Source organism: Saccopteryx bilineata, chromosome 1 (assembly GCF_036850765.1).
Source record: "Saccopteryx bilineata isolate mSacBil1 chromosome 1, mSacBil1_pri_phased_curated, whole genome shotgun sequence".
Classification (NCBI taxonomy): Eukaryota; Metazoa; Chordata; class Mammalia; order Chiroptera; family Emballonuridae; genus Saccopteryx; species Saccopteryx bilineata.
Window position 1 is genome coordinate 189,543,357 of NC_089490.1, and position 14,049 is coordinate 189,557,405.

The window sequence follows — 14,049 nt, forward strand, 5'->3', positions numbered from 1 at the left end:
ACAGAAATAATTTTAGATTTTCCCAGCAAATATAAGTGGAAGCAACTATTTTTCCATTGTCCCAGAACCCTTTTCTTCTTTCATTCCAAAGTCACACTTACTAGGGTTGTCTGGTCTGTTACCTTGTAATGAAAAAGTGACAGTGACAGCATCCACTCTACCCAACAGGAAGGGCAGGCAAAGATGGGAAATTAGGCCAGTTCCCTATATGGCCACCGAGTGTGTCCTATCATCTGTTTTTTTGATGTATAGGAACATTCCTGAACTTCTCCAGTCCATTTCATCGAAGAGAAATGTGCTTTGAATACTTATTTGATATTAAAGTCCACACAAGGTGATTAAGGAAAGTTCATGACTGTCCATTAAAATGCACAAATGTTCTATTAAGGAAGAGCAGCCCCAAATGAGATCTTTATGGGCATGCATATTCATGACACTCTGCCAAATTTTAGATTTTCCTACATGCCGTTAATACGTTCACCTTCAGTCCTCTGTTTTGTAGCACCTAATGCAGTGTTTTGTCCATACCAGTGCAATGTATTTTTTCAGAGTGAATGTAAGAATAAGTGATTGGATGGATTTGCTGAGTCAGGAATAAGTGATTGGATGGATTTGCTGAGTCAGCAGTTCATCATCCAACTCAAACCAGTATTTTTAGCAAATATTTTATTTTTGTTAATGGAATGGAGATTTTCCTGTGGCTTTAGGTTGGATTGTATCATTTCCCTTAGATATTTTCCTGATTCGTACAGTGCCTGGTTCAGTGTCAGATATTTTAAAGTGCCCTTGTGTAATAAATATGCAGACTTGCATACACACACTTTAAAAATTTATAATGACATTTAAATCAAGTGCCCTTAAACTTTAATGAATTTTAATGTGAATAGTCAGACATTATTCCATAAATAAAAGTTGTGGGCCCTGGCCGGTTGGCTCAGCGGTAGAGCGTCGGCCTAGCGTGCGAAGGACCAGGGTTCGATTCCCGGCCAGGGCACACAGGAGAAGCGCCCATTTGCTTCTCCACCCCTCCACCGCGCTTTCCTCTCTGTCTCTCTCTTCCCCTCCCGCAGCCAAGGCTCCATTGGAGCAAAGATGGCCCGGGCGCTGGGGATGGCTCCTTGGCCGCTGCCCCAGGTGCTAGAGTGGCTCTGGTCGCAACATGGCGACACCCAGGATGGGCAGAGCATCCCCCCCTGGTGGGCAGAGCGTCGCCCCATGGTGGGCGTGCTGGGTGGATCCTGGTCGGGCGCATGCAGGAGTCTGTCTGACTGTCTCTCCCTGTTTCCACCTTCAGAAAAATGAAAAAAAAAAATTAAAAAAAAAAAAGTTGTTGAATTCTCACAATTTAATGAATTGTTAAAAGAAATGCTGAGGTGTATATAGGCAGACTATTGATATATTGGGGTACATTCAGTTGTTTTTTGTTAATCAACCCTGGAAATTGTATATACCACACTGACTGATAATGTCATATAATTCAACTAGTACAACTATCTAGTGGTGTACAAAGAACATCCAAATACCAATTTAAAATTAAAAACTTTAACCAATCAGTGGATTTTTTATTAAACAAATGTTTTATTTAATATTTATACTGAATTGAATGCTTTAGCATGATGTGGCATTTATCAGGGTGAACTCAGCTTATGAGTTATAGTTTTGTTCTAACTCTAATATGAAGATGTAGTAATACCTCCTATACTTGTATCTCAATTACTTTTTATTTCTAAATGGCAGGTTATTCAGCCAATCAACAGATGTTAACTAAACATCAGTGGTGCACAGCAATGCTATAGGTCCTTGTGGGAGAACATATTAAATATAAAATGTGAATTCTGACCTCAACAACCATATTGTCTAATTCAAGTGAATGGCCAGCACTCATAAAACAAGCAGAGATATTGAGATAGATCCCCAGAAGAGAGGGGGTCATGTGATACATATTAAAAATGTTGCAATGATTCAGAGAGAGGTTATATGAAGGTTAGAGACAATGAAAAAATATATCTCTTCATTCATTCATTCATTCTTTTATCATCTGAGAATAAAAGGATTAATAAATAATGATCATTTTTCTCCAAGAACCCACTGTCTTTTAGAAAGAAAAAAAAATGCATTAAGCAGAGGGAATGTAACACAAATGGTTCTTAGAGATGGTGAGACTTGAAAGGGTTAGTATTCGGATTGATGGAAGAGAGAAGAAATGGTGTTCTAGGCATCAAATCAGCATGTGTCCAGATAGAAATATTAGTTCTTCCAAGGTGTCCTCCATGTCTCCCGTGTTCAGCACTGAGCAAGTATATAGCAGTGCTCAGAAAATATCTATTAAGCTGTTTAACAGCATGTTGCTAGAATAGCAAGATGACCAATCTAGATGAAGTTTTCATTTTGAAGACTAATGAGAAATAAGGAGAATTTTCTAGGTTGACTCAACTAGAGAAGTGCTCATAGGCTGAGAGCAGAATGGAGACACATTGCAGTACTTAGCCTGCTTCTGGCCAGAGGAGTGATGGCGTGAGCATGGTGATTAATGAAGATATATGTGGCACTTGTGCTTACGCCTGTTTGTGTGATAGCTGATATATAGGTCCAAACCGGGGACTATGGAGAGGTCAATTCTGGAGAAATAGCAGCTGGTTATCTGAATCCACTGTGTGGTTGGGACTAAATTTCAGGATGAAGCCAGAAGATTGGTTGTTAGAAAGGAAGATCAGGGATTTTTTGCATAAGTTAATAGGTAAAGTTAAGCAGGAGGTTCAACAGGAAGCAAAGGTTGGGAAATCTCATTTAATTCTGATGGATGTTATGTGCCTGGCTATTTTTAGTATACATGATGTGTGTGTGCTGGTGGTTGTGTATTACATAGCTGGGCCATACGGGTGCCAGTGTTTTCCCTAGAGCAGTGGTCCCCAACCTTTTTTGGGCCACAGACCGGTTTAATGTCAGAAAATATTTTCACGGACTGGCCTTTAGGGTGGGACGGATAAATGTATCACGTGACCGAGACAAGCATCAAGAGTGAGTCTTAGATGGATGTAACAGAGGGAATCTGGTCATTTTTAAAAAATAAAACATCGTTCAGACTTAAATATAGATAAAATGGAAATAATGTAAGTTATTTATTCTTTCTCTGTGGACCAGTACCAAATGGCCCACGGACCGGTACCGGTCCACAGCCCGGGGGGTAGGAACCACTGCCCTAGAGTATTTTAACTGTAACTCCTTTTATCTAACAGTCCTGTTATACTGAGATCAGAGAAAAGGGCTGTCAAGCTATTGTAAGAACAAAGGTTTGCGACGTTGAGCTAGCCAGTTTAGTACAAAATTGCTTTCAATCAAGGATAAACTGAAGCTTCATTTAAAAATTTTTTTTATTGACTGATTTTAGAGAGGGAGGGAGAGAAAAAGAGAGGGGGGAAGAGAGAGAGAGGGAGAGAGAGAGAAACATCGATTTGTTGTTCCACTCATTTATGCATTTATCGATTGACTCCTGTATGTGCCCTGACGGGATCGGACTGGACACTTGGCACATTGGGATGATACTCTAACCAACTGAGCTGCCCTGCCAAGACTGAAGCTTCTTTTTGAAGATGGCAGTTGGCCTTGTTAGTCCCCTGGCCAGTACTAGTCAGAGTCCTCAGAAATTGCCAGTGACAAGTAGGCATGGAGGTACAGATATGACAGGGCTACCTCGGACCCCATACCAGCTCTGCTTTAGTCTTCACATTCTTGCTGATCAAAAAATTGGACCTATAAAAGTTGATTGTTTAAGCAGTGCCAACTTTTAAGTTAACCACTGATCCAAATCAGTCAGGATTTCTCTTGATGTTTTCTTCTTTTTTTTTTTTTGTATTTTTCTGAAGCTGGAAATGGGGAGAGACAGTCAGACAGACTCCCACATGTGCCTGACCGGGATCCACCCGGCACGCCCACCAGGGGCGACGCTCTGCCCACCATGGGGCGATGCTCTGCCCCTCCGGGGCATTACTCTGCTGCGACCAGGGCCACTCTAGCGCCTGGGGCAGAGACCAAGGAGCCATTCCCAGCGCCCGGGCCATCTTTGCTCCAATGGAGCCTTGGCTACGGGAGGGGAAGAGAGAGACAGAGAGGAAGGGGGGTGGAGAAGCAAATGGGCGCTTCTCCTATGTGCCCTGGCCAGGAATCGAACCCGGGTTCCCCGCACGCCAGGCCGACGCTCTACCGCTGAGCCAACCGGCCAGGGCCTCTTGATGTTTTCAAGATCAGAAATGTGTGGTGTGCTGAGCCAGCACCCTGGTCCCTGTCCATGTGGCTCTCTGCCAGGTGCCATATGCCCCTGACTACTTACTGCTACATCAGTCAGATTTTTGCATCTATTGCTACTGAGTTTGATTTTTATGTGAGCTTAGGTTGTAACCCAGAAATACAGAAGAACCAAGATCAGCACCTGACTCAGAATGAAATACATATTACGGCTAGTTCTTTGTTGACTTGGCACCCTCGGGGTATCTCTGGGTTAAAGTCATCTCTCTCCCCTCCCCTCATTTGTTCCCTCCAACTCCCTCTGCCTTTCTCCCAGGTCCTGTGCAATATATTGAGGATACAGCTCCCAAATAATTCATAGTCAGTTATTAGAGACAGAAGTACAAATCAAATCAATAACTATAGTCCACTTTGTAGAAGCCATAAAATAGAAGGAAGCATGACCAGCAAAGTTCAGACCTCTCTCACGATCAGTAAGGCAGGATCTCCTCCCCAAAAGATAAAGAATAAAATGAGTCTACTCAGGACATGCTGCCGCGTGGGACTTCAATAAAATATCTGCTCATGCACGAACTGTGTATTACAAGTGCTGAATTTCTCGCCCCCAACCAGCACCCTCCCGGCTCATGTGTCCTTAAAGCATTTAATGACTTAAATGTGTTTCTGCTGTTTCCCACAGAACCCTTTATTGTATGGTTGTTGGTCTTGGTCAATGAACATACTTCACTCTGCTAATCATGCCAGTAAAGATCCTTCTAGTGGCTATAAAGGTTACTTTTTCTATTGGTGGAATCCTTTAACTTGAGGTATCCATAAAGGAAGAAAAATAACATATAGATATAAAATGTAAAATTATCCTCTCAAATTACCTTCTGTTCAGACTCTTCAGAAATGTGATTAAGCTCAGCTGATCCATGCCTTGTATTCCTTTACATTCAAAAGGCAGCACGCAATCCTGCTCGTTTTATTTTTATCAAAATGCTAAGTTCCTCTCACCATGGGCAACAGAAAGAGAGCTGACAGTTTATCTCACATATAAAGCTGGTTTGGGAAATTAAGAGCAATCCTCTCTCCACTCTTCCCTCAATAGCAGGATGTATTCCCACTAGCCAGAGACCACACTTACAGAACTCCCATTTCCTAGAGTAGTCAAATTCATGGACCCAGAAAGGAGACTGATGGTTGGCAGGGGCTGAAGGAGGGAAGAAGGAGTCCATGTTTCGAGGGACAGAGTTTCAGTTGGGGAAGATGAAGAAGTTCTGGAGATGAATGGTGGTGATGTCACACAAGAATGTGAGTGTACTTGAATGCCACTGAACTGGGCATTTAAAATTGTTAAAGTGGTAAACTCTATCTATATATTATCAGAAGAAAAAGAAAAACAAGAATTTCTAATGCAAGTGGTGGGCGTTCTTTAAACATATTGGCGTGTCTTTGCTTTCTTAGTAAGTATTGATAAGAAAAATAGATACATCCAGTTTAAATTTCATACTTTGCACGCAATTCTGGACTAATATTGTATGGTAGTTTATCATTGCTTCATGACAGAGGAAAATAAGTAAGTAAAAAAGCTTTATATCACCTCAGTCTTGCTTTATTAAGAGAAAATGGATTCCTTGTCTATCCATAGTCTGGCCAATTGAATGGGAATGTCAGAACTAGTCAGTCACTCACTCTATGATTGCTTGCTTCTCTACTTGTTTCTCCAAACCGACTCACCAGATTTGATGAGTCAAAAACTCATCTTACCTTGTTTGTGCAATAAAAATGTGTATTGATACTCATGCTCTTTTCAGGATAGGGTGTGGGCCAACCTGGGGAAGAGCCTGAACTGCATTATTGCCATGGTGGATAAGCTGATCGAAAGGGATGGGGGCAGTGAGGGCCCCAGTGGCAGCAAAGATGGAGAAAAGGAACCTGCCGCGGACTCCAGTGTAACTCAGCCAACGGGTAAGAGATCTCTTTTTATTTCCCTCAAACATTGACTGAGTAAACAAAATGAGAAAGTCATGATAAAGTGAGATAGAAAAAGAGGACTCAATAGTGCTTTTGATGAAAGTGCCGATAGGCTGCTTTTCCGCCGCTCTGCCTTGGATGATGGAAGGCCATTTATCAAATTGCATCTCAGTTGTGTTTTCAGAACTGCTTGCAGTGCTCTTTTTTCCCTCTTTTGCTACATAACAACCTTCTTGAAGAAAGAACAGTGTTTTCTTTTGAAGAATCTGACACAGTTTAATCTACTTTTATGCATTCCTCCAAAATTTTATTAGAAAGCCAAACAAGCATCTGATCTTAAAACTCTTAGAAACTTTGAGAAATATCAGGACACAGTATCTTGTAATGGTTCCTGAAAGAATGCCATGTGATAAATAAAATACTTTTTGCCTTATTCTGAAAAATAGTTTTTGTGAATTATTTCAAAAAGATATAAGAAGGTTTGAATCCTTGTAAGAACGATATGCTTGTGTATTCTTCGAAAGACAAATTAGTAAGTCTAGATTTTTATGTAAACAATCATATACACACATGCATATATACGCATACATATGTGGGAACATAAGTAGATAGGCAGGTATAGAGATAAATAATTTCAAATGTATGGCTTATTACAAGATTATCTAGCAAATATAATAATCAAATTTTTAACTATAGTTGTGTCTCTATAAATGGCTTCTTTTGTTCAAATCTTTTTGCTAATGTGATTAATTTTGACAGCAAAAATCGAGACAAACACCTGTGTTTTTGTTCATGGTAGTATAAGTGCTATTGGTGTTGCCCAGACCTTTGGCAGGACATCTTACATGCTTGGGGACAATAAACAGTGCCACCCACCCTTTTCTTTTGCAGTCTGCTTTTCTTTATTCTTTAAGAAAAAGAGTTACATGAAAAATATGGTTGCTTATATAATTAAATGTCTGTTTTTCCAATTTGTTTTCCTGATTTTTCATTACTCACATTTTCATCAGGAGTTTAATTATATGAAACATCAATCTTCCATCACTTGATTAACAGTGGAGCCGTTTCTAAGTTATTTTGGAATCTATATTTTGATGTAATATAAAGCAAATGCATAACCTAACTTATTCATTTACTTATAATATCCCCAAACTATTTCCGACAGAGATATTTGAGATATACAGTCACTGATGATACATGCCCCAATTTACCTGAATTTAAAATTTTTATTAGAAAAATAATAATGTAGAAAATGTGCAAAAAAAACACCCCAAATGGGATTATGTAAGGTTCTTTTAATTTCAATCAGACACACTTATATTAAGCATGTCCTATGTTTATACACATATGCACACACACGTTGTAATCAAATTGGCATACACATTATAATTACAGATGTCCTTCTTGCTATTCTGCATATCATTATATTCTGAATATTTCCTGACTAACTTATCAAAAAATAAACTGTCATTTTAGGTATATAATTAAATTGTGCAATTAACACATAATAAGCATCTTTGAACATCTAAGTCTTTCCATGTTAGATTGCCAGGAGTGGAGAAAGTTATCCGTTCTCTCCCGTGTACTTATTGATACAATTATTTCTTTATATCAGTGTGGTCTCATGAATAGTGACTTTATTCTTTGGTTTATAATCCAATACTATTATTATTTATTCTGGGCTCGAATGTTCTAGAGTTAGCCCTTGGGAGCCCTCCCAGGTTGGTTTCAGTGGCTTTCAGACACTTCCCACCACAGGCTGTTTACTCTCTTTTTTTCTTAATTTCTTATTTTTTAATTCACTGCTTTACTGCTGATACATGAGCTTCTCTAGGCTCATGTGTCTTTTCCCTGCCCTGTCTCCTTTGGTTCAGCCATTACCAAGCAACCCTGGTGTCTTTTATTGGAGACGAGCATTTATAACCAACATTTAGGTGGGTAGGAGCATTCTGGTGGTTCTCTTTAACAACAGGTTACTCTCACTAGCAGTATCTGCTTTGAACTACAGTCTTCCTAGCCATAAATATTTTAACTGATTTCATACGCCTTTAGATAAAAAATGTCATATTGTTGTTCTGGTTAATTGTGAAATTTGACATTATATGAGTTAATAATATATTTCAAAGTATGATTTATGATAATAAAATTGATTTCTCCAACAGCCCCAAATTATCCAAACCAATAACTCAGATGGAAAAGCCACTTAAATCTTTTCTTTTTATAATTAATTAATGAATTAAGTCAGTGGATGACTCGAGTCATCTAGAATTGATTGGAATGTATGATGTGCTAGAGACTGATGGGCATCTGTTACATCACTTACTAGTTCATTGTTTCCTCATGTTGTATAGATTTTCTTCTGTTGTTTTCTTTATGGATTAAATACTTTTTTTAATAATTTTATTTTTAATAGGGCGACATCAATAAATCAGGATACATATATTCAAAGATAACATGTCCAGGTTATCTTGTCGTTCACTTATGTTGCATACCCATCACCCAAAGTCAGATTGTCCTCTGTCACCTTCTATCTAGTTTTCTTTGTGCCCCTTTCCCTCTCTCTCTCCCCCCTCCCCCCGTAACTACCACACTCTTATCAATGTCTCTTAGTTTCACTTTTATGTCCCACTTACGTATGGAATAATGCAGTTCCTGGTTTTTTCTGATTTACTTATTTCACTTCGTATAATGTTATTAAGATCCCACCATTTTGCTGTAAATGATCCGATGTCATCATTTCTTATGGCTGAGTAGTATTCCATAGTGTATATGTGCCACATCTTCTTTATCCAGTCATCTATTGATAGGCTTTTTGGTTGTTTCCATGTCCTGGCCACTGTGAACAATGCTGCAATGAACATAGGGCTGCATGTGTCTTTATGTATCAATGTTACTGAGTTTTTGGAGTATATACCCAGTAGAGGGATTGCTGGGTCATAGGTAATTCTATTTTCAGTTTTTTGAGGAACCACCATACTTTCTTCCATAATGGTTGTACTACTTTACATTCCCACCAACAGTGTATGAGGGTTCCTTTTTCTCCACAGCCTCTCCAACATTTGCTATTACCTGTCTTGTTAATAATAGCTAATCTAACAGGTGTGAGGTGGTATCTCATTGCAGTTTTGATTTGCATTTCTCTAATAACTAAAGAAGATGAGCATCTTTTCATATATCTGTTGGCCATTTGTATTTCTTCCTGTGAGAAGTGTCTGTTCATGTCCTCTTCCCATTTTTTTATTGGATTGTTTGTTTGTTGTTGAGTTTTATGAGTTCTTTGTATATTTTGGATATTAGGCCCTTATCTGAGCTGTTGTTTGAAAATATTATTTCCCATTTAGTTGGCTGTCTGTTTATTTTGTTATCAGTTTCTCTTGCGGAGCAAAAACTTCTTGGTCTGATGTAGTCCCATTCATTAATTTTTGCCTTCACTTCTCTTGCCATTGGAGTCAAATTCATAAAGTGCTCTTTAAAACCCAGGTCCATGAGTTGAGTACCTATGTCTTCTTCTATGTACTTAATTGTTTCAGGTCTTATGTTTAGATCTTTGATCCATTTTGAGTTAATTTTAGTACAGGGGGACAGGCTGTAGTTCAGTTTCATTCTTTTGCATGTGGCTTTCCAGGATTCCCAGCACCTTTTATTGAAGAGGCTTTCTTTTCTCCATTGTGCGTTCTTGGCCCCTTTATCAAAAATTATTTGACTATATATACGTGGTTTTATTTCTGGGTTTTATATTCTGTTCCATTGGTCTGAGTGTCTATTTTTCTGCCAATACCATGCTGTTTTGATTGTCATGGCCCTATAATAGAGTTTGAAGTCAGGTATTGTAATGCCCCCAGCTTCATTCTTTTTCTTTAAGATTGGTTTGGCTATTCGGGGTTTTTCATAGTTCCATATAAATCTGATGATTTTTTGCTCTATTTCTTTAAAAAATGTCATTGGAATTTTGATGGAAATTGCATTAAATTTGTATATTGCTTTGGGTAATATGGCCATCTTGATTATATTTATTCTTCCTAACCAAGAACAAGGTATATTCTTCCATCTCATTATATCTTTTTCTATTTCCCTTAACAATGGTTTATAGTTTTCCTTATATAAGTCCTTTACATTCTTTGTTATGTTTATTCCTAAGTATTTTATTTTTTTGTGGCAATCGTGAAGGGGATTGTTCTTTTGAGTTCGTTCTCAAATGTTTCATTGTTGGCATATAGAAAGGCTATTGACTTCTGTATGTTAATTTTGTATCCTGCGACCTTACTATATTGGCTTATTGTTCCTAGTAGTCTTTTTGTGGATTCTTTGGGATTTTCGATGTATAGGATCATATCATCTGCAAAAAGTGATACCTTTACTTCTTCTATTCTGATATGGATGTCTTTTATTTCTTTGTCTTGTATTTTATCGAAATCCTTTTCTGCGTCTATTGATAAGATCATGTGGTTTTTGTTCTTTGTTTTGTTGATATGGTGTATTACGTTAACCGTTTTACGTATGTTGAACCATCCTTGAGATTCTGGAATGAATCCCACTTGATCATGATGTATTATTTTTTTAATATGTTGTTGTATTCAATTTGCTAGTATTTTGTTTAGTATTTTAGCATCTGTATTCATTAGAGATATTGGTCTGTAGTTTTCTTTTTTTGTGCCATCCTTGCCTGGTTTTGGTATGAGGGTTATGTTGGCCTCATAAAATGTGTTTGCAAGTATTGTTTCTTCTTCAATTTTTTGGAAGACTTTGAGTAGAAGAGAAACCAAGTCTTCTTTGAATGTTTTATAAAATTCGCTGGTATAGCCATCAGGGCCTGGACTTTTATTTTTGGGGAGGTTTTTAATGGTTTTTTCTATTTCTTCTCTACTAATAGGCCTGTTTAGGCTTTCTGCTTCTTCTTGACTCAGTCTAGGAAGGTTGTATTGTTCTAGGAATTTATCCATTTCTTCTAGGTTGTTGAATTTAGTGGCATAAAGCTTTTCATAGTATTCTACAATAATTCTTTGTATATCTACGGTGTCTGTGGTAATTTCTCCTCTTTCATTTTGGATTTTGTTTCTATGAGTTCTTTCTCTTTTTTCCTTGGTAAGTCTTGCCAAGGGTTTGTCAATTTTGTTGATCTTTTTAAAGAAACAGCTCCTTGTTCTATTAATTTTTTCTAAAGTTTTTCTGTTCTCTAATTCATTTATTTCTGCTCTGATTTTTATTATCTCCTTTCTTCAGCTGATTTTGGGTTGTCTTTGTTCATCATTTATTAGTTCCTTAAGGTGTGAAGTTAAGTGGTTCACTTGGGCTCTCTCTTGTTTGTTCATATATGCCTGAAGTGATATGCTCTTATCACTGCTTTTGCTGCATCTCATAGATTCTGATATGTCGTATTGTCATTTTCATTTGTCTGTATATATCTTTTGATTTCTGCACTTATTTCTTCTTTGACCTATTCATTTTTCAAAAGTATGTTGTTTAGTTTCCACATTTTTGTGGGATTTTTTTCCTCTTTTTTGCAGTTGAATTCTAGTTTCAAGGCTTTATGATCAGAAAATATGCTTGGTACAACTTCAATTTTTCTGAATTTGCTGATGTTGTTTTTGTGGCCCAACATATGGTCAATTCTTGAGAATGATCCATGTACACTGGAGAAAAATGTATACTCAGTCACTTTGGGATGAAAAGTCCTGTAGATGTCTATCATATCCAGGTGCTCTAGTGCTTTGTTTAAGGCCACTATATCTTTGTTGATTCTCTGTTTGGATGACCGATCTAGAGCCATCAGCGGTGTATTGAGGTCTCCAAGTATGATTGTATTTTTGTCAGTTTTTGTTTTAAGGTCAATAAGTAGCTGTCTTATATATTTTGGTGCTCCTTGGTTTGGTGCATATAAAGAATTGTTATGTCTTCTTGATTCAGTGTCCCCTTAGCCATTATGAAATGGCCATTTTTGTCTCTGAGTACTTTTGCTGTCTTACAGTCAGCATTATCAGATATGAGTATTGCTATGCCTGCTTTTTTTTGGATGTTATTTGCTTGGAGTATTGTTTTCCAGCCTTTCACTTTGAGTATGTTTTTATCCTTGCTACTTAGATGAGTTTCCTGTAGGCAGCATACAGTTGGATTTTCTTTTTTAATCCATTCTGCTACTCTGTGCCTTTTTATTGGTGAGTTTAATCCGTTTACATTTAGTATAAGTATTGACACTTGTGAGTTCCCTATTGCCATTTTATAGATTGCTTTCTGTTAGTCTTGTGTCTTGTTTGATCCTTCTCTTTCTTTTTTCTATCTTTTGTTTTTATTTGGTTTTATTCCATACACCTTTCCTCTGTTGCTATCTTTTTTATCTCATGTGCTTCTGTGGTGGTTTTTTCAATGGTGGTTACCTTTAAGTAATGAAAAGGGTTCCTACCCTGTTCATTGTAGCGCACTATTTTGTGAATACTTTTGCACTCCATCCTCCTTTGCTACTGTTAATCTCCATCCTCTCCCCCCTTTCTTTTTGTTGTTGTCACAGTTTAAATTTGGTTTTATTATGTTCTTCTTGGAGCTTTTACTTGTGGCTTTATTTTTTTTTTGTTCTTTGTATCTGATTGGAGAACCCCCTTTAGTAATTCCTGGAGTGGGGATTTTGTGATGATAAATTTCCTCATCTTTTCTGTATCTGTGAATGTTTTTATTTCTCCTTCATATTTGAATGATAGCTTTGCTGGGTATAGTATTCATGGCTGAAAGTTCCTCTCTTTCAGGACTTTAAATGTTGTGGTCCACTCTCTTCTAGCTTGTAGAGTTTCTGCTGAGAAATCTGATGATAATCTAATGGGCCTTCCTTTATATGTTGTATTCTTCTTTTCCCTGGCTGCCTTGAGAATTTTTTCTTTGCTGTTGGTTTGTGCCAATTTCATTATGATATGCCTTGGAGTAGGTTTGTTGGGGTTAGGAAAACTCTGACTTCTGTTTCCTTCTTGAATTTGAGGCTTTAGTTCTTTCCACAGGCTTGGGAAGTTCTCATTTATTATTTGTTTGAGTATGTTCTCCATTCCATTTTCTCTCTCTCCTCCCTCTGATATACCTATTATTCTTATGTTATTCTTTTTGATGGAGTCAGATAATTCTTGTAGGGCTATCTCATTTTCTTAAATTTTTGAGTCTCTTTTTTTTCTTCTCTTTGTTTTGCCTCAAGTTGCTTGTCTTCTATTTCGCTAATCCTCTCTTCTTTCTGGCCTGTTCTATTAGCTAAGCTTGTTACTTCGTTTTTCAGCTCGTGAATTGAGTTTTTCATCTCCATTTGATTTGTTTTTATAGTTTCAATTTCCTTGGAAATATATTCTTTATGTTCGTTGAGTTGTTTTCTGAGCTCCTTATATTGCCTTTCTGTGTTTTCTTGTATATTTTGGAGGATTTTTAGGATTTCTATCTTAAATTCTCTGTCATTTAGCTGCAAGGTTTCCAATATATTAAATTTTTTCTCCATAGATTTTTGCTCATCTAGCTGTGTTACCTCTCTTTCTTTTGTATCCATGATATTCGATTTTCTCTTCCTTAATAGCATCTGAGGGTGGTTTTGTTGATAGTATTAATGAGATTTAATAAAGAATAAAAAGTTTAAAAAAATTGAAATGAGTTTTTTTAAAAAAATTAATAATGAAATAAAGAAAAATAATATAAAATAAAATAAAAATTAAAAAAAAAGAAAATTATTCCCCCTTTCCTTTTTTCCTCTCCTCTCCTCTCCCCTCTTTCTTGAGAAAATCTTGTGGTGAACTGTGAATTATATTGTACTAAATAGAACAAACAATGCCTGTAATGGAGGACCTGAATTGGGGAGAAGTAATAAAGGGGCCAAAAAAAAAAAGAAAGAAAAAG

General features: G+C 37.3%; 1 protein-coding gene across 15 annotated transcripts in view; it reads left to right on the plus strand.

Annotated features, from left to right (window-relative positions):
* Nucleotides 1–14,049, plus strand: part of INPP4B (inositol polyphosphate-4-phosphatase type II B) — a 708,587-nt gene that overhangs the window by 603,455 nt on the left and 91,083 nt on the right. For all 15 annotated transcript variants that reach the window (XM_066232845.1, XM_066232867.1, XM_066232856.1 and 12 more), the window contains one exon: nt 6,039–6,192. In XM_066232845.1, the coding sequence (XP_066088942.1) occupies nt 6,039–6,192 (154 nt within the window). The remainder of the gene's footprint in view (nt 1–6,038; nt 6,193–14,049) is intronic.